The 20,348-nt window shown below is 34.1% G+C and overlaps 1 protein-coding gene and 1 non-coding gene across 2 annotated transcripts; one reads left to right on the top strand and one right to left on the bottom strand.

Moving 5' to 3' along the window:
• Positions 1–1,246: 1,246 nt before the first annotated feature.
• Positions 1,247–1,319, bottom strand: Trnah-aug (transfer RNA histidin (anticodon AUG)). Its single transcript has one exon. It is a non-coding gene; the product is annotated as a tRNA-His (tRNA).
• Positions 1,320–4,010: 2,691 nt separating this feature from the next.
• LOC145267044 (U6 snRNA-associated Sm-like protein LSm7) lies at positions 4,011–18,286 on the top strand. Its single transcript, XM_080122985.1, has 4 exons — positions 4,011–4,600; positions 6,542–6,647; positions 15,446–15,517; positions 17,547–18,286. The coding sequence occupies exons 1-4, from the start codon at positions 4,553–4,555 to the stop codon at positions 17,684–17,686; spliced, it is 366 nt and encodes a 121-aa protein (XP_079979111.1). The 5' UTR covers positions 4,011–4,552; the 3' UTR covers positions 17,687–18,286.
• Positions 18,287–20,348: the final 2,062 nt, after the last annotated feature.

Here is a 20,348-nt window from a genome sequence, read left to right as displayed (position 1 = left end):
ACCAGTTGTGTACAAATCCCAAGAGCGATAGAAACCTTCTATCATGTCTGAAAATGACACAACAAGTGAGATTGAAGATGCTGTACAACTCATGCTCTCTACCAATTCAAGTCATGACAACAGGACCATTGCCAGCACCCTCAAAATGCAAATCTGGATGATTCAACGCTTGAGGGCATAGTTCGATGCATCAGTCAACCCTTTCCACCCACAGTTATAGTTTTTGATGTGGTTTCAAGTAAGGGTCACATCATCCACCTCACATCTTTAAAATCAGTTTGAAAATCGTCACCAAAGTGTACCTGGATATACCGAAGAGTGTGGTGATCCCCTAGTACAATCAGGTGGCCGCTGGCAGACCCTGGGTATGGTAGCAGGACTTGGCACCAACCAATAACAAAGAGACCCAGACTGGGCATCAGAAGGTGTTACGACGTTGTACCCTTCTCTTACTGACCCCCCCCTTCCCCCGACCTTTGGTCATACATTGAGAACATCACCAACATTACCTTCCACAATATCAAAACCAGCCGGATCACTGCCATCCACCGAGTATTTGTCGAACTCCTGTCTGCATACGTGGAAAAGGCATGCTCCCAGTTTCAGACCTGTATTGAGGCACTGATTGAGGCTGAAGGTGGCTACATTGAATAGATATCAACTCTACTACATAATCAAGTTACCTGAATTGATTTTTTCAATAAAAGTTTTCAAATAAAGCTGTAGTGTTATTTTCTTTAGGGTGACACTTGCATTGTTCCACACTGTATATAATTCTATTCAACAATTTGAATGTTTCCAAATTCCTTTCAATTTTTCCTCTTCTTACTTTTCAGAAGTATAAATTTCTATTTGACAATTTGAATTTTTCCGCAACTTGATTAAAAGAACGTAATTAGCAGCAACGAACGTAATAGAAAACTATTTATTAGAAAAAAACAAAAAAAACAATGAAGAAATAATAAAACAACAATATTTATTTGCAATATTGAAAAACAAAAAATAAAGCAAAATTATTATTATTTTCAACTAGCGGCTGCGCTGCGTCGACACACACAACGCTGAGTCAAACACAAAATCAACTACACTCAACATCAAGTACACTCAACATTATCTTACCATCAACACTTACCCTGTGAACTTGGAGTATGGGAAATTCCCATATGCACAAAAAAAAAAAAAAATACCCTAACTAAGGGTAAGGATAATGAGTAAACGTTGGATAAAATGATGGTTAAAATTATTATGAACTTGCCAGGATTCGAACCTGGAACCTTCTGATCCATAGTCAGACGTGTTATCCATTGCACAACAAGTCCTGTCCTGTCCATATGCTGAAAGATGTCACCGTGATTGTATACAGGCAGTGCTAAATTCTGTTGACATGGGTAGGTAACTTTTTCGACAATTGCACGAAATGGCCCCAAAACTCTTATTTCGGGCTGTTTGTGTGGCTCAGTGTTCTTCGTTACAATCCATATATAGATTTTTTTTTTTTTTTTTTTACACAGTGATCACCACTTATCAAGGCCCGGAAGCCACTCAGGGATAAGGGTTATTGTAAGTACATCACGTTAGTGAGGAGATTTTATGAAGTGTTTAATTAGGGGGGCGGTTCATTAGGAATTTGTTAACATTAGACTTGAAGACATCCAAGTTGTAGTCCGGAGGGAAGCAGGCAGACGGAACAGAGTTCCACAGGCGTGCAGTTCTAAGAAAGAAGCTTTGCTCATGAAATCCGCGTTTTGATTTAGGCACAGATATAGAGTGGGGGAAATTTTTCACAGTGGATTCAGCTAGACGGGTGTTTTTCGTGAAAGATTGGCGAGGGGGGACCAGGGATTGGAGTTCAGACGAGCACCTGCCATGAAAATAACAATAAAACAAGGATAGGCTCGCAACGTCTCTTCTGTGGGAGAGGGGTTGCAGGGTAGAGAAAAGGGCATCCCCCACTAAACCACGAAGTCTATTTTGTACTCTGTCAAGGCATGATAGGCTGTTTTTGGCAGCTCCTGCCCAGATATGGCAACAGTATTCCATCCTTGGCCGTACTTGGCTTTTATATAGATAGAGAATTGCATCAGTAGTGAGATATCTTCTGGAGCGGTAGAAGGATCCCACCATCTTTCCTGCGACCTTGGCCACAGACTTGATGTACGTGTTCCATTTCAGATCAGGAGTAAAGGTCAAACCCAGAAGCTTGTCAAAACACGGGGCCTCACCCAGACGAGAGCCATCCATCACAATTGATGCCAGCTGGGGATCAGAGCGTTGATGATGTAAGGATAGGAGTTTGGTTTTGGATGCATTAAAGGTAACTAGCCACATCTTCCCCCACTGAACCACGCGCTCGAGATCAGAGGAGAGAGAATCCGAGAGAACTTCGTCATTTACAGCCTTTGATGTGTTGCCGTAGATGGTCGTGTCATCAGCATAGATGTCAACGAATGATTTAAGTATGTGTTTAGGGAGGTCATTGATGTAGATCAGGAAGAGAGTTGGGCCCAGGATTGACCCCTGAGGGACTCCAGCATTTATATTGCAGGCCTCCGATTTTAGTCCATCTACCACTACTCTTATGAGCCTATCAGAGAGAAATGATTTAATGATTGAGAAAACATTTCCAGTTATACCGTAGCTGGAAATCTTGTGAAGTAGACCCTTATGCCATACTTTGTCAAAGGCCTTTGATATGTCAAGAGCAATTGCCCTAGAAAGGAAGCCTTTGTCAAGAGATTCACTAATCCTGTGGGATATAACCGTCAGCACATCTGCGGTAGATCTTGCAGAGCGGAAACCATATTGTGTGTCACTAAGAAGGTTATTCCTGCTGAGGTGGTTTACTATTTCTCTATTTAATATTGATTCCAGTAACTTACTCATAACACAGAGAAGACTTATTGGTCTGTATTGAGAGGGAGATGACTTATCACCTGAATTCTTAAATACAGGGCAAACTGAGGAGGTCTTCCAGGGGGTCGGAAAGCACTTCTCCTTAAGGACAATCTAGGCACTCACACCTTTCAGGGAAAAAAAGAATTTTTTAATATAGTGCATCTGTTCAAAAGTTTTATTGGTATATATACATACATGCATAAATAAATAAATAAACTTTCTTTCTTAGAACTGCACGCCAGTGGAACTCTTTGCTGCTTGCCTGTTTCCCACCTGACAACAACTTGGATGTCTTCAAATCCAACATAAACAAACTCCTGACAAACCGCCCCCTTAAGTAAGGCACTCTATCAAAACCCCCAATACTAATGATTACTACAATACTATCTCATTGATTACTGTACACGCAATAACCCTTATCCCTGAGTGGCCTTCGAGCCTTGATAAGTGGTGACCCCCCCATGTAAAAAATAAATAAAAAATAAAAAAAATAAACCTTTAGAATTTTATTAATAGTATAGAACAGATATAGTAAGTAAATAAAATAGATAAACAAGTTGCTAAAAAGAAACAAGTTGGAAAAAAACAAAAAATTATCTATTATCTCAGTCTTTCCTACAAATACTATTATGGCGTGTGTTCCTCAGAATTGTCTGATCTGTTCCCTGCTTCCTTTGTTCCAGCTCGTTTGACTAATTGGTCAAGTGGTCTCCATCAAGTCACTGTTTTAATATCTCATTGTAATACAGCTTCTTATTCCAGTAGCTTCTTTCCAACGACTGCACGGTTGTGGAACTCCCTTCCTGCTCACTGTTTTCTTTTTATCTACAGCCTTGGTCTTTTAAAAACTAAGGTCAATAGGTATCTCTTGTCTTGCAATAACCAGTTTTCATTCTTGTTAGCTCCTTACATCAAGTGGCTTCATGCCTTGTCTCGAGCGATTTCCATAAAAAAATTTATTTCAATATATAAATGTGCTATTGTATTTTTAACAATAATAATAATAAAAAAGTCTGTCCCTATAGTCTAAAACAGTACATTAGGCATTAAGTTGGCGAAAAGGGAGATAAGTCAGTTTGGCAAAAAAAAAAAAAAGAAAGAAATAAAAAAAGAAAGAAAGTGAATATTTTCCAGTCCCAACTGAAAACAGAAACAGTAATTTCAGTTCTGTTTTCATAAATTTTTATCAAAAATATTTTGCAAAAATAACTGACTGAGATTGGAACCCTGAAAATGATAAGCTATCTCAGTTATGTTCCCTAAATTCGCAATCTACAAGGTGTTCACACCTAGGGAAAATGCAACTTTCCCCAATCTTCCGTAAAAATTACTTTTAACTATAAATAATTTTCTACTTGATAAGTTTTCGTAATTTTTGGATATATTACTATTTTCGACATGACAATTAAGTACCTATTTACTATGCCTCCCCACTGGACAGAGTTAGACACCAGGGTCGTTTTTTAACGTGAAGAAGTAAGTACTGTTGGGTTTGGTTGAAACGAATATTAAAAAAACCCAAAACAATTGAACTGCCGACTCTATCTTAACAAGTACAGCATTTTTTTTTTATTGATGATACATATAGGCAGTCAGTTTGATGATATAAGCGACGACTGATTTTCCATGATAGAAGCGGCCTTTAAAATATTTCAAAATGTCCGCGCAACCACAACAGAAACGTCCAGTTCCTTCTGAAGTACAGGTATGTCATGTCTTATTTTCGTTCTTTATCTACTTTTGCTGGTTGCCATTAACATCTACATTGTAGGCGTGGTTTTAAACCATATTGTTTGACTTTATATTCGCGTTGAAGTTAATTCCTTATACTGCTTTTTTTTTTTTTTTTTTTGCACGTGCTCTTTTTGGACAAAGGGACAACGTTAAAATTAAAAAAAAAAATTGGTTCTTTTATACGACGGTAACGCGCGCAAAAAAATATTTTTTGTTTTAGGAATGCACGGGAACCGCAAGAAATAGGCACGCATATAATTTCAGTTTTTCTGGAGTTAGTTCCGAGTATTGACGGAGAATCCAAAGTTTGTCTCTAAAATTGCTGAAGCAATTTACAATTCTAAAAAAAAAATCAGTTTGGGTATGTTTTACATTTCACAGAGATTCGAAAAAGTGAAAGTTATTTTTATTTCGCACTTCCTTTTTGGTACTTCTACAGTTTATTGCCAAAACTGAAGACGCCATTTTTTTCGGCACCTGTCATTAGAATCTGAAGGAGAAATCAATATTCTAAACTATGATCTAAGTAAGAATTAAATAACAAAAAAAAATGACAAAATTATTTAATTAAAATTATATTTTCGGGTTTGTATTACTGTGCACATAGATTCGAAAAAGTTGTCAAAAAAACAAATATATAACAAATAAATGTTATCAAAGGCAAGATAAGTTACTTTTCTACCAAACTGGGTATATTTTTTGTGTTTTTATTCAATGTAACATGTTTATTTAGCTCGAAAAACATGCAGTATTTACCGATGTATTGGAAAATTCAAAATGGCGCCCAACTCTCTCTTTAACACGGTAAGTTTGGGAAAACGTGTTATAAATAATAAACTAGATAAAATACTATTAAAAAAAAAAACACCGAATATATGTCAACTTATGTCATGGTAACATATATTGAACAAATTTCTAACATTATTTTGTACTTCTTTTCAACTTCCCGGCTCAACGTTCATAGGGAACATGAGCTGGAACAGCATTGCCAAGGCTGCTGCGAAGAAGGTGGGCTCTCTATACAGTGCTAGAAAGATACTTTCGCCTGAGAATATCCTGTATCTCTACAAGGCCACCATTCGCCCATGTATGGAGTATTGTTGTAACATTTCAGCTGGTGCATCATCTGCTACTAGTCTCTCGGACAGGGTTCAAAAAGTCCTAAACTGTCATCAAAGCTTCAACCTCTGTCCCATCGACAAAATGTTGCATCCCTCTGCCTGTTCTACAAGTATTTTAATGGTGAATGCTCCGTTTTTAAATTTTTTTGCAATTTATGTTCATCTTTCTGCCGTTTCCTGCGGAATCTATATGTATCGTAACAGGGTGAATAAAAAGTTGAAAAAAAAAATTATGGTAAAACTTGCGGAGAATGCTCCATTTTATGGTTGTTTTAAAAATGGAACGGCAATTTAAATTTCGTTCTGTTTTAATCTATTTTTTTTTTTTTTTTAAATTAGCTTTCAGACACCCCTAACCTCCATGTTAACGGCTTTCGTAATAGACCTCCCCCCCACTCAACCTCCATGTTAACAATGGCTTTCGTAATAGACACCCCTAACCTCCCCATGCTAAGAATGGCTTTCGGAGTAGACACCCCCAACCTTGTCACCAACCTAGTCACCATACCTTAAAACCTAAAAATGTTGATGTGAATGGTGCAATTAAAAAAAAAAAAAAAAAAAAAAAAAAATTAAAACTGAACAAAATTTAAATTTCTGTTCCACTTTTAAAACAACCGTAAAACAAAGCATTCTCCAAGTTTACCAAAATTATTTGTGCGTTTGTAGAATTTCTGTTGTAGAATATTTTTTTTTTTTTTTTTTTTAGTGTTGAGTTTGAAATGCAAATTATAGCTTCAGATCGCTCTTGTGTTCTTTCAGAAAAATTTTCCCCGTTTTTCTTTTTCAAGGCAGCTGGAGAGAAAAACAAAGAACGGAAGCGGAAAGAAACAATTTTAGATTTGTCAAAATATTTGGACAAGGGGATTCGGGTGAAATTCAGTGGAGGAAGGGAAGGTAAGAAATGAGGTCTTCAACTTTCATTTATATTGTTCAGGCTATAATTCTTAATATAGTTATACTATCAGGAACCTAACATTGCCTGGAATTGAATGAGGATCAATTTTTTTTTTTTTTTTTTTTTTTTTTTTTTTTTACACAGTGATCACCACTTATCAAGGCCCGGAAACCACTCAGGGATAAGGGTTATTGCAAGTACATTACGTTAGTGTGGAGATTTGATGAAGTGTTTAGTTAAGGGGGCGGTTCATTAGGTAGGTACGTGAAAGAAAAATTCAAAGCTAACATATCTCAAAATGGAACATCTCAGCAGAAAGAGTATGTAGAGACCATTCTAATGATACTTGAACCACCTCTGTAGGACAAATAATAAGAAAGTTACAACAATTCTAAAGCTGAAATTTGAGGCTAATTTTTGACAATAGAATCAATGGATTTCCTTAAAGTTGTGACCGATATCAAGATTTTTCACAGTTATTTTGTCATAATTTCTTATTTCTTGTCCGATTTCCAAAAGACAAATATCACTGGAGAGCTTATTGAATGGAGAACAAGAAAAATATATTTTGAAAGTTTATTAATGAATTATTTACAAGATTAAGAGGTGAAGGGGGATGCTGGGGCGGAAGATGCAGTCAATAACTAAGGCAATATTACATCCCCGCATAGGGTTTGTATTACTGTAGATGCGAAAAAGTTGTCAAAAAAAAACAAAAAACAAATATATAACAAATAAATGTTATCAAAGGCAAAATAAGTTACTTTTCTACCTAACTGGATATATTTTTCGTGTTTTTATTCAGCTCGAATACAGTGTTTATCTATGTATTGGAAAATTCAAAATGGCGCCCGACACTCTCTTTAACACGGTAAGTTCAAGAAAAGATGTTATAAATAATAAACTAGACAAAATACTGTTAGAAATTCGCTCATTATATGTTACCGTGACATAAGTTGGCATATATTCGGTGTTTTTTTTAATAGTATTTTGTCTAGTTTATTATTTATAACACCTTTTCCAAAACTTACCGTGTTTAAGAGAGAGTGGCCGCCATTTTGAATTTTCCAATACAACGGTAAGCACTGCATGTTTTTCGAGCTAAATAAACATGTTACATTGAATAAAAACAAAAAATGTATCCAGTTTGGTAGAAAAGTAACTTATCTTGCCTTTGATAATATTTATTTGTTATATATTTGTTTTTTGACAACTTTTTCGAATGTCTACAGTAATACAAACCCAAAATTTCTTTTAAATTATTAAAACTTTTAGAATTTTAAAGTTTGCAAAATGTGCATAATAAAAAATATATTCATGAAAGTTTAATTTTTTAATTTTAAAAATAACTCTTGCATTTTTTTTTAATTGTAAATTTGTTTATTAGTTTATTATAGAAAAAAAAGCAAAGTAACAAAATGGAAGAAAAAAAAAGCAGCTCGATAAAATAGAAAAAAATACATTTTGCCGGGGAGAAATGTTTTGGTTTAAAGAAAGTAAAATAATTTAAATCCTAAAAGTTCATTATGCTGAAATAAATTTTAATAATTTAAAAGAATTTTTTTAGCCAGCCGTAGTTTGGCGTCATTGCCGTTGTTGGAAAATATTTGTAAACAAAGTGCGTAGGTTAACGATATGGCGTTAGTGAAATTTTGAAAATTTTCGTAACGGCTTCACATTTTAGGTAAACTCAAAACCAATGAAGGTAAAGTCATATAGGCTTCATATTTCGCACAAATAATGTTTAATATCTATATTAACGAATATATATATAGTTTCAAAACTATTACAACTTACCTTCAGGTCTAATAATGATGATTTAAATGACACAAAACTTCAATTCAAAATTTTTTACACTTCTACTGAACGTATGGAAATAGTTCAAATACCAGCATGTAGCGAAACATGTGTGCTACCTCATCAGTATCCCTGCGGTGTAGTTAACCCCCCGGATATAGGTGGTAGGGGCAAATTTATGACACATACCTCAGTGCACAGAATTACGGCTTACTCAAGTTACCAATGCCACTTAACCCTCGCAAAAGCCTTGGCATTTTCACATACCTACATTAGGAATTTGTTAACGTTGGACTTGAAGACATCGAAGTTGTAGTCAGGTGGGAAGCAGGCAGACGGAACAGAGTTCCACAGGCGTGCAGTTCTAAGAAAGAAGCTTTGTTCATGGAATCCACGTTTTGATTTAGGCACAGATAAAGAGTGAGGGAAATTTTTCACAGTGGATTCAGCTAGACGGATGTTTTTCGTGAAAGATTGGCGAGGGGGGATCAGAGATTGGAGTTCAGACGAGCACCTGCCATGGAAATAACGATAAAACAAGAATAGGCTCGCAACGTCTCTTCTGTGGGAGAGAGGTTGCAGGGTAGAGAAAAGGGCATCCCCCACTAAGCCACAAAGTCTATTTTGTACTCTGTCAAGGCAGGATAGGCTGTTTTTAGCAGCTCCTGCCCAGATATGGCAACAGTATTCCATCCTTGGACGTACTTGGTTTTTATATAGATAGAGAATTGCATCAGTAGTGAGATATCTTCTGGAGCGGTAGAAGGAACCCACCATCTTTCCAGCGACCTTGGCAACAGACTTGATGTACGTGTTCCATTTCAGATCAGGAGTAAAGGTTAAACCCAGAAGCTTGTCAAAACACGGGGCCTCACCCAGACGAGAGCCATCCATCCCAATTGATGCCAGATGGGGATCAGGGCGTTGATGATGTAAGGATAGGAGTTTGGTTTTAGATGCATTAAAGGTAACCAGCCAGCAATTAATGTTCCACACTTTTAGCTTCGTCGAAATTGGTGAAATTGCCCATTTGTCAATCAAATTTATCTGCTTTAGTTGGGGACCCATCTCTAGACAGGAACTTGAATTAAAGTTTAAAATGTAAAAGTCAAATATAGTGGTTTTATTTTGCTCTAAACAAATGTTCATTTTGAATGCACACCTGTCTTATCGAAGAACCTACTGTTGATTTTATACAGTGGGTACTTCTCCTTTTTCAGTGATAAAACTTTTCAAATGCATTTGTGATGTTAGGCTGTGTAAAAGTGTTAACTTCTTTAATGAGATTTTTTTTTCGATTATCGATTTTAGATACTTATCTAAGCATTTTGATACAAAACCTATCTGGGAACACTCCCAGACACAAAGTATATTGAAATTTAAAAAAAAAAAAAAAAAAAAAAATCTGCTGATAGGGAACAAACTCTCTCACACACAAAATACCTTCTATAATATAAATCTCGCTTGTCTATTTAAATGTACAGATATGTTTGTATATCTGCCTTAAACTTTTGACAGAGGTGACCGATTTTCACAAGATCGGTATCGTTTTGAAGCTTGACCCTTCGGTCGACAAATATTGAAAAATTGGCTAAAAACATTAATTCCTTCACCCTCAACTGGGCACGACCTGTTCTATGCATGCGTCAGATGACGTCAGGATCTGATTTACTTTAAATAGTTGAAAAACTGGAGAAATTTTATGTACGTCGCATTAGCTCAGTTGATTAGCACATTGGTTCATTATCTAAACGTTTTGGGTTCGAATCGTGGTGTGAGATGTCTTTTTTTATTTTTTAAATTTAAATATTGAACCAGTGTTATTTATGCCATTTTTCATGTAACGTTTTTTTTTTTTTTTTTATTACTTCGCTTATCCACCTCCGACCACACACCCAAAAACACCCGGGTACCCACCGATTTTTTAAAATTTTAATATCGGAACAGGCTTATTGAAGCCATTTTTCACGTGTTCGTTTTTCTGTTTTCATCGTTCGTTTGCCTTACGTTAGTTTTTTTTGTTTTTTTTTCCCCGCTTAAGTGTTAATGTTTTTCTTTTTTTACTTCGCTTATAACAAACAAACCTGGTCATTGACGTCATTGTCGTCGTAACGCTCGACGACTTCCGGGCGCGCACCTGTCAATTTCGTTCTTAATTCAAACATCTTTCACTAACTAATTCTGGCTGGCCGATTTAATTTTCAAACTTCGCTTCGGGGTTTCGGGTTCAATCCTACCCCCCCCCCCGGTTTCTTTTTTATTTAACACCACACACACCTACAAACACCCGGGCAACGCCGGGTACTCCTCGCTAGTCTATATATATAAAAGTGAAAACGTGTGTGTGTTTGTATGTCTCGCAAAAACTTTCTACACAGGCCACGGATTTTCGCCAAATAGGTATCATTTTCAAGCTCGAGCCTTCGCCCGACAAATATTGAAAAATTGGCCCAAAACATTAATTCCTTCACCCTAAACTATTTTTGTACAGGGAGGGGGTAGCAAAAAACCATTCTCTCATGACAAGTTGGCTTCTACGCATGCGCAAATGACGTTGGAACATGATTTAGTTTAAATATTAAAAAAACCGACCCAATTTCGTCAACGTCCTCTTAGCTCACTTGATTAGAGGTCGGCGTCATTATCTGAAGGTTGTAAGTTCGAATCGTGGTGTGAGATATCTTTTATTCCTTTTTCTTTTTCCGATTTTTAAAGTTTTAATATTGAAACGGTTATTTAAGCCATTTTTCACGTTCTATGTTTTTTATTGTTTTTATTTTTCAGACTCGCTTAGAAGTGTTTATATACCCCCCGTCACGTCTAGATTTATTTACAGCGACTTTTACAAAATTATTGCTATTTCGGCTTCTCATGTGTTGATTGGCTTTTTCGTATAAAAGCGAAACTGATATGAAACTAATGAGCGGTTCTCGGCCCACGGGCCGGGAACATCCAGAAAGCGATGGACGTTTGGTCAATGTTGGTTTTCACCTTCATATCGGACAATTGCTTTCATTTAGACACTCCCCTAATAAACGGGAGGTGGTTTTCCCCAACACATTGGGGGAAACAAAACCAGACAAAGTTTGGTAAACAAACCCCAAAAAACTGTCCCGCAGTAAAAGTTAACTGCGCTATTTCTATTTGACCTCATTAAATGCGCGCACCTGTCAATTCCGTTTTTAATACTTGAATTCAAACGTGTTTCAGTTACTTTTTCTTGCTGGTTGAACGGGTAACGTGTCAGGGTTTTTTTTGCATTTCATTTTCCAATTTCGCCTCAGGGCTTCGGGTTCGATCCTACCTACCTACCAAAACTTTATTTTTTTAACCTTCTTCTCCCAACACACACACTTACAAACACCCGGACAACGATTTTTTTAAAGAAGTTTTAACGTTTTTTTTTTTAATACTTAATCAGCGTTATTACTTCGCTTATTCTTTTGTTTTGATTTAACCCCCCCCCCCAGCCCCAACACACACTAGTCTTCTATATATATAAAAGCAAAAATGTATGTATGTGTGTTTGCTTTTTCTGTATGTCTACAAAAGTCTTTTTTCAGAGAAGCGGTCGGTCGCTTCACAACTTTTAAAACCTTTTTATATCACATATAAATCGTAATATCTCACAGTTAACAACGAAGCTCGCCTGTCTATTTAATTTGCTTGATTTCGGGAAGATAAATATTCAACATTTGTCGCTCGCCGCATGTGGGTTAGTCTTTTTCCTATAACATCTTGGGGGGGGGGAAGCTTTCAGCAGTAAATGAAATCCCGCAGTCAAACTTGACCTCATTAACTCATTAAAACGGGCACCTGCTAAATCCAAGTAATTAAATAAATTCAAACGTGTTTCCGTTAGCATCTGGCGGTGGGGCAATGGTTAACGTCGCACGTTTTTTTTTTTTTTTTCACACGTAAATTTACAACTTTGCCTCAAGGGTTCTGGTTCGATCCTCATATTTACATTTTTTTTTTATCCCCCCCCCCTCCCCAACCCCGGAGTTTCCAAACACCCAGGCAACGCCGGGTACCCCTCGCTAGTCTATTATATAAATCTCACCTGTCTGTTTAGATGTATGTATGTCTGCCTAAAACTTTTCTGAGCAGCATTGGACCGGGTCAAAACCAGTACCATCTGAAAGTGTGATGTCTTGGTCGAATAATATGTGAAAATTAGAAAAAAATTCAAAAGGTTTGCAATGAGGGAGGGTAGCAAAAAAATCGTTTTTTCTTGACAATTTAGGCAAACATGCACGAAAAACCTTTCTAGAATTAGTTTAAATAGAAAAAAACAACCTTACTTCGCTGATGCGATCATAGAATGGTAATTATAGTAACAGCATTGTTGGCTTAAGGTTGCACGTTTGCGTCGACCATCCAGACATTTTTCTTTTTTTTTTTTTTCTTTTTTTTCCCTTTTTTTTTTTTTTCTTTTTTTTCTCCTTTTTTTCTTTTTTTTCCCTTTTTTTCTTTTTTTTCCCCTTTTTTCTTTTTTTTCCCCTTTTTTTCTTTTTTTTCCCCTTTTTTCTTTTTTTCCCCTTTTTTTCTTTTCTTTTTTTTCCCCTTTTTTTTTTCCCCTTTTTTTTCCCCCCTTTTTTTTCCCCCTTTTTTTCCCTTTTTTTTTCTTTTTTTTCCCTTTTTTTTCCCTTTTTTTTCTTTTTTTCTTTTCTTTTTCTTTTAATATTTAAACAGGATCATTTATGCCATTTTTTTTTTTTTGTTTTACTTTATTTTTTAAAAAATTTTTTCCATGTTCTGTTTTTCGATTTTTTTTTTTTTTTTTTTTTTCTTTTTAAAGAAGTTTTATGACGTTAGTTGATTATATGCATGTGTATTATATGCTGTACTGCATTTTGTTGCTAATTTTTATCAAGTATTCAGGGGGTCGACTACATATATATCTATATATGTGTGTGTATATATAAATATATATATATATATGTGTGTGTGTATATATATATGTGTGTGTATGTGTATATATATATATATATATATATATGACTTTGTTTTGTTTCTCCTTTTGAAACTAATTCAGAATTGACAATAATTCACCTTTATCCTCCAGATATGTTTGTCTGTGTATAAATGTATATATGCACATATATCTGTATGTATATACACACACACACACATGCATATATACAAATTTGCATATTTATACACACACACATATATATATATATTGTATATTTTAGAGGCAATCATTATTCAAGCACTTATGATTTAACACGACAGAGTTATCCTTTTTATCCGATAAAATTTAAACAGGGTTATTTATACCATTTTTTTTTTTTTTTTTGCTTATTCTTTATTTTCCAATTTGGTTTGGGTTGAGAGAGACAGAAAAAAGTGTAATAGGCAGGCTCAAACCCGTGATGTGATGGCGGCGAAGAAAGTGAATTGTTCTCGACATATCAAAGGCTTTCGATAAGGTATAGCATAAAGGCCTACTTCACAAGATTTCCAGCTACGGTATAACTGGAAATGTTTTCTCAATTATTAAATCATTTCTCTCTGATAGGCTCATAAGAGTAGTGGTTGATGGGCAGAAATCAAAGGCCCCACAGTATTAATGTTGATGTCCCTCAAGGGTCCATCCTGGGCCCAACTTTCTTCCTGATCTACATCAATGATCTCCGAAAACACATACTTAAATCATTCGTTGACATCTATGCTGATGACACGACCATCTATGGCAACACATCAAAGGCCGTAAATGACTAGGTTCTCTCTCTGATTCTCTCTCCTCTGATCTTGAGCACATGGTACAATGGGGGAAGAGGTAGCTGGTTACTTTTAATGCATCTAAAACTAAGCTTCTATCTTTACATCATCAACGCTCTGATCCCCATCTGGCATCAATTGAAATGGATGGCTCTCGTCTTGGAAGCTCCATGTTTTAACAAGCTTCTGGGATTAACCTTTACTCCTGATCTGAAATGAAACACGTACAACAAATCTGTTGCCAAGGTCACTGGAAAAATCGTGGGATCCTTCTACCGCTTCAGTAGATATCTCACTGCTGATGCAATTCTCTATCTGTATAAAAGCCAAGTACGTCACAGGATGGAGTACCGCTGCCATATCTGGGCAGGAGCTGCTAAAAACAGCGTATCCTGCCTTAAGAGTACAAAATAGACTTTGTAGCCTAGTGGAGGATGCCCATTTCTCTTACCTGCAACCTCTCTCCCACAGAAGAGACGTTGCGAGCCTGTCGTTTTATCGTTATTTGCATGGCAAGTGCTTGTCTGAGCTCCAATCTCTGGTCTCCCCTCACTAATCTTTCACGAAAAACACCTGTCTAGCTGAAACCACTGTCAAAAATTTTCCCCACTCTTTATCTGTGCCTAAATCAAAACGTAGATTCCATGAACAAAGCTTCTTTCTTAGAAGTGCACGCCTGTGGAACTCTCTTCCATTTGCCTGTTTCCCACCTGACTACAACTTGGATGTCTTCAAGTCCAACATAAACAAATTCCTGATAAACCGCCCCCTTAAGTAAGGCACTTTATCAAATCTCCATTGTTAACGATTACTACGATACTATTCCATTGATTACTGTACACGCAATAACCCTTATCCCCGAGTGGCTTCCGGGCCTTGATAAGTGGTCACCACCATGTAAAAATATATATATATATATATATATATATATAATTTTTTTTTTTTTCTTTTTTTAGGTTACAATGTAGAATGTTTTTCCGGCCCCTGGTTATGGTATTTGACCCGCCTTATTTGAATATATACATGTGTATTATATACCGTACTGTATTTTATTACTAATTGTTAATGCCGTATCCCAGGGTTCTACTGTATTTTATGACTGCAATGCTGAACAGCCTGCTAGTTGTGTATAAACTGGGAATTTTATTTTTTTAAAAATTTCTTTATAACAATTTAAAATTTATCTTTCGCTGTTTTCATTATTTTATTTAGCTTTTTTTTTTTAAATTTAAATTCCATTAATTTCTCTGATACTTTTTTATTCTCCTTTCAGTTAGTGGTATTCTTAAGGGTCATGATCCTCTTCTGAACCTTGTATTGGATGGTACGATTGAGTATCTCCGAGGTAAGACTTAAAACTTTTGCATAATCATCTAGTTAGGGTAGATTCTCCATTGAGAGTCTTGTAAAAAGCAGACCAGGGGAGATAACTCAGTAAAATGTGCGCTTTTTCGTTATTGTAACAATTTGGAAAATGAAATTTTGAATTTCCGGTAAAACGACTGGAATCTACTAAATTGTCATGTTGCAGTAATGAAAATATCCAAAAATTACGAAAAACGATAAGATAGAAAATTAAACATTTAATAAAAAAGTTTTTAAAGATATTTAGCAAAAATTAAGTTTTGTCCAAAGATTTTCAGAAAATATTTACCTCCCTTTTGTTACGATTAGAACTCTTCGATTTTTTTTTTTTTTCTTTTTTTTTTTTTTTTTTTGCAAAACTAGATTTTCTCTAATTGTTCTCAAAAACTATTTTTTTGTAAAACAAATCTCAAATTTTGTTTTGAAAACTTGAATTTTGTCTCGAAGGCGTTGAAAAACTTTGATAAGAGACATTGAAAATCTGTATGGACCCTGGATTAAAAAAAGCAAACAATTTTTTTTCTAGTAATTTAGGTGAGCATTTTTTTTCTTCTAGTAATTTAGGTGAGCATTTTTTTTCTTCTAGTAATTTAGGTGAGCATTTTTTTTTCTAGTAATTTAGGTGAGCATTTTTTTTTTCTAGTAATTTAGGTGAGCATTTTTTTTTTCTAGTAATTTAGGTGAGCATTTTTTTTTTCTAGTAATTTAGGTGAGCATTTTTTTTTTTCTAGTAATTTAGGTGAGCATTTTTTTTTTCTAGTAATTTAGGTGAGCATTTCTTTTTTTCTAGTAATTTAGGTGAGCATTTCTTTTTTTCTAGTAATTTAGGTGAGCATTTCTTTTTTTCTAGTAATTTAGGTGAGCATTTTTTTTTTCTAGTAATTTAGGTGAGCATTTTTTTTTCTAGTAATTTAGGTGAGCATTTTTTTTTCTAGTAATTTAGGTGAGCATTTTTTTTTTCTAGTAATTTAGGTGAGCATTTTTTTTTCTAGTAATTTAGGTGAGCATTTTTTTTTTCTAGTAATTTAGGTGAGCATTTTTTTTTTCTAGTAATTTAGGTGAGCCTTTTTTTTTCTAGTAATTTAGGTGAGCCTTTTTTTTCTAGTAATTTAGGTGAGCCTTTTTTTTCTAGTAATTTAGGTGAGCCTTTTTTTTCTAGTAATTTAGGTGAGCCTTTTTTTTTCTAGTAATTTAGGTGAGCCTTTTTTTTTTCTAGTAATTTAGGTGAGCCTTTTTTTTTTCTAGTAATTTAGGTGAGCCTTTTTTTTTCTAGTAATTTAGGTGAGCCTTTTTTTTTCTAGTAATTTAGGTGAGCCTTTTTTTTTCTAGTAATTTAGGTGAGCCTTTTTTTTTCTAGTAATTTAGGTGAGCCTTTTTTTTTCTAGTAATTTAGGTGAGCCTTTTTTTTTCTAGTAATTTAGGTGAGCCTTTTTTTTTCTAGTAATTTAGGTGAGCCTTTTTTTTTTTCTAGTAATTTAGGTGAGCCTTTTTTTTTTTCTAGTAATTTAGGTGAGCCTTTTTTTTTTTCTAGTAATTTAGGTGAGCCTTTTTTTTTTTCTAGTAATTTAGGTGAGCCTTTTTTTTTTCTAGTAATTTAGGTGAGCCTTTTTTTTTTTCTAGTAATTTAGGTGAGCCTTTTTTTTTTCTAGTAATTTAGGTGAGCCTTTTTTTTTCTAGTAATGTAGGTGAGCCTTTTTTTTCTAGTAATGTAATGTAGGTGAGCATTTTTTTTTCTCGTATTATTTCCCCCTATATCTGAAAAAAAGCTGGTTCCTTATTTATTTTTATTTTTTTTACAAGGATTTAGATTTTTAGTGCCTTTGATTGTTGTAGATGGTAAAATCATTAATCATTTAACTTTGATTGTTATAGATGGTAAAATCATTAATCATTTAACTTTGATTGTTGTAGATGGTAAAATCAGTTTTTTGTAAATTTTATTGAAAATAGTTTTTTGTAAATTTTATTGAAAATAACTGTTTTTTTTTAAATTTTTTATACTTTTTCAGATCCTGATGATCCGTACAAATTGACAGAAGACACTCGCACCTTGGGATTAGTTGTGTGTCGAGGAACATCTGTCGTGTCCATCTGTCCTGCTGAAGGAATGGAAGCGATTCAAAATCCTTTTATTCAACAAGATAGCTGATTGCTTAATTCAATTCTACAATTTTTTTTTTTCATTTTTAAGACATTCTTCATTTAAAAAAAACAAACTTTTTCCACAAAAATTTAGGAAAAGATAACACCGATTCCGAAACGGAAATAAGACGGTCCATAGAAATGATGAAATTATTTTGAAGTTTACCTTTTTTTTTTTTTAACAATTCTTGAGATATTTGAAAAAAAAAAAAAAAAAAAAAAATTTTTTTTCTAATAAGAAAAACAAAATTTTGTTTAAACCATATTTTATTTCTTTTTATTTAAAATTAAAAACAAAAAACAAAACTTATTTGCCAATTTACTATAAGGACATTTTCTGCATTTGGTCATTGACTATGCGTTCATTAAACCTCTACTCAATCAGGACAAGACTTCATTTCTTTTGGACGCGATCAGTGTGTCGACGGCGGCCATCTTTGAAATGTTTTTTGGTACAAATAACATTCATATATTTGTTTCATTTGTTCCTCAAATTTCTTATGCGATAATGTGTAAAACATTTTTGAAACAATTTTATTTTTTATTTTTAATTTTTAGCTTAAATTTTTTTTTTTTTAATTTTAGAATTAAAATCAGTCATTAAACATTAAGCTTTTTTTTTTTTTTAGCTTGAAGTTTTTAGTACTTGTCCAGAATTTCCCTATATATATATAAAAAACCATTTGATGCATGCATCTGTGATCCTGTAAATTGATTAAGTAGTTTTTTTAAATAAAAAAAAAATCAAATTTTGTGGCAAACCACACAGCAATATCATGATACCATCTTGAAAGCAAGGGAAATAACTCCAAATAATTCTAACTGGCCAGATGTTAGAAAACCATTAACATTGAATAAAGACATTGGATAAACTCAAATTCGCTTAAAAATGATTTTCTTTATAAAAATAAAATTACTTAATTGATTTACGCAATTTTTTGATGCACAATATTTTCTGTCATGGGTACATGCGTCATACAAAGTTTTTTTTTTTTTTTTTCAAATATAAGTGGAATTTTGGACAAACATCAAATTTCTTTTTAGTTTTAAAATTAAATCCATTCATATCATTCACTGGACACTCAAAAAGTTTTAGTACAGTTTAATCAAGACATTAAAAAATGAAAATACTGAAAAAAGGTTATATTGTACGTTTTCATGACAGCGCATTGAAGGTAGCCATCTTTAAATTTTTTGAAGATGCCATGGGGGGATAACTCGGTTTAAAGCGCCGACACTCCCTCCCCATCTTTAATACTAGCTTTCCTTCCTAAAAATCAAACCTTTTGCTCGGTATTACAACAACTTGTTTTTTTCGCTATAAAAAAAAAAAAATACTTGATGAAATTATATGAAATTTTTTTTCCCAGAGATCTTCATTCCATAACGGATACATATAATATAAACTTTTTTCGATATTTTCATTTTTTAATATCTTGATTAAACTGTACAAGTACCAATTTTTTCTTTGTCAGATTTCACTATCGATCCTCTTTCTATATAAAAAACACTTTCTGTGCATGTCAGTTTGTTCCTTATGGATTCTGAGGCACTTCTACATTATAATAACAGAAAATTGGCTGGTGTCAAATAGTGACATATCCAAAAATTATAAAAACCCATAAGGTAGAAAAATAATTATTAATAAAAAAAAAAAATTTGGATAATGAAGCAAAATCACTGTTACGCTTTTTTTTTTTTTTTTTTTTACATAGGCATCACCACTTATCCTCGAGTGGCCTTAGGGCCTTGATAAGGGTTAAGAGTGTACAGTAGTCAATTGGACAATATTGTAATCGCTAGTAATAGAAATTCGGTAAATTTGTTAACTTAAGTGGAACGGCTCATCAAGAACTTAAGAAATAAATTGACAGGGGAGATAATTGTGTTGCTTACGTAATGAACGTAATTAAAAATGTCAAATTTTATTCACCATCTAAATTTTATCAAACTGTTTTTCATTCATAATTATTTTTCTACCTTATCGTTTTCTTTAATTTTTGAATATGTTACTATTTGCGACATGACAATTATGGAAGTATTTTGTTTTACTTGAAATTTAATTTTTTTTTTTTTTTCTCGCTATTATAATATAGAAGCACAAACACTGAAACAATTTTTTTGGAAATTTCATACAAATGTAAATTGTGTCTGAGTGTTCTTAGATAGGTTTGATATTGGAATACCTCTGATAAGTATAAAAATCGCTAATCTGAAAAAATGTGACTAAGCAATTATATATAAATTAGTTTGGCCAACCTGAAAGACATGTTCTGAGTGAAATTTGAGTATGAAATAAAAATTGTTTACTAATTTTGCTCAAAAGTCTGTTATATTTATCCCTCCCCTGGCATCATAAAAAGTCCCAATGTGAAAATAAGTTTTAAATTGTTATTCAATTGTATTAATATAATATTATATACGGCATAATCACGTTGACACACTAGTTCCCACTGGATCACCAAAGTTAAGCAACATTGAACCTGGTCAGTACTAAATGGGTGACCATTTGGGGCTTTCAGGTGCTGTATGTGCTCTCCGCTTATCTCGGCATTGTTTCCAGTTGTCCTGGTCTTCTCCTTGCCACTGGACTCAAACAATGCTGATTCAGGAGAGGTGTGGTTGGAGATTGCGCAACCCTTGCCTCACAATTGCATGTGCTACTGTCC

The sequence above is a fragment of the Euprymna scolopes genome, chromosome 42 (genome assembly GCF_053919585.1).
Source record: "Euprymna scolopes isolate OS-2025 chromosome 42, ASM5391958v1, whole genome shotgun sequence".
NCBI lineage: Eukaryota > Metazoa > Mollusca > Cephalopoda > Sepiida > Sepiolidae > Euprymna > Euprymna scolopes.
This window is presented reverse-complemented; position numbering and strand designations above follow the sequence as displayed.

What these genes read in the sequence shown, in the direction of transcription:
- LOC145267044 (XM_080122985.1), top strand. Translation starts at nt 4,553, where the DNA reads ATGTCCGCGCAACCACAACAGAAACGTCCAGTTCCTTCTGAAGTACAG. An exon ending in ATTCAGTGGAGGAAGGGAAG is followed by an intron (nt 6,648 to 15,445) that starts GTAAGAAATGAG and finishes TTCTCCTTTCAG; the next exon opens with TTAGTGGTATTCTTAAGGGT. An exon ending in TACGATTGAGTATCTCCGAG is followed by an intron (nt 15,518 to 17,546) that starts GTAAGACTTAAA and finishes ATACTTTTTCAG; the next exon opens with ATCCTGATGATCCGTACAAA.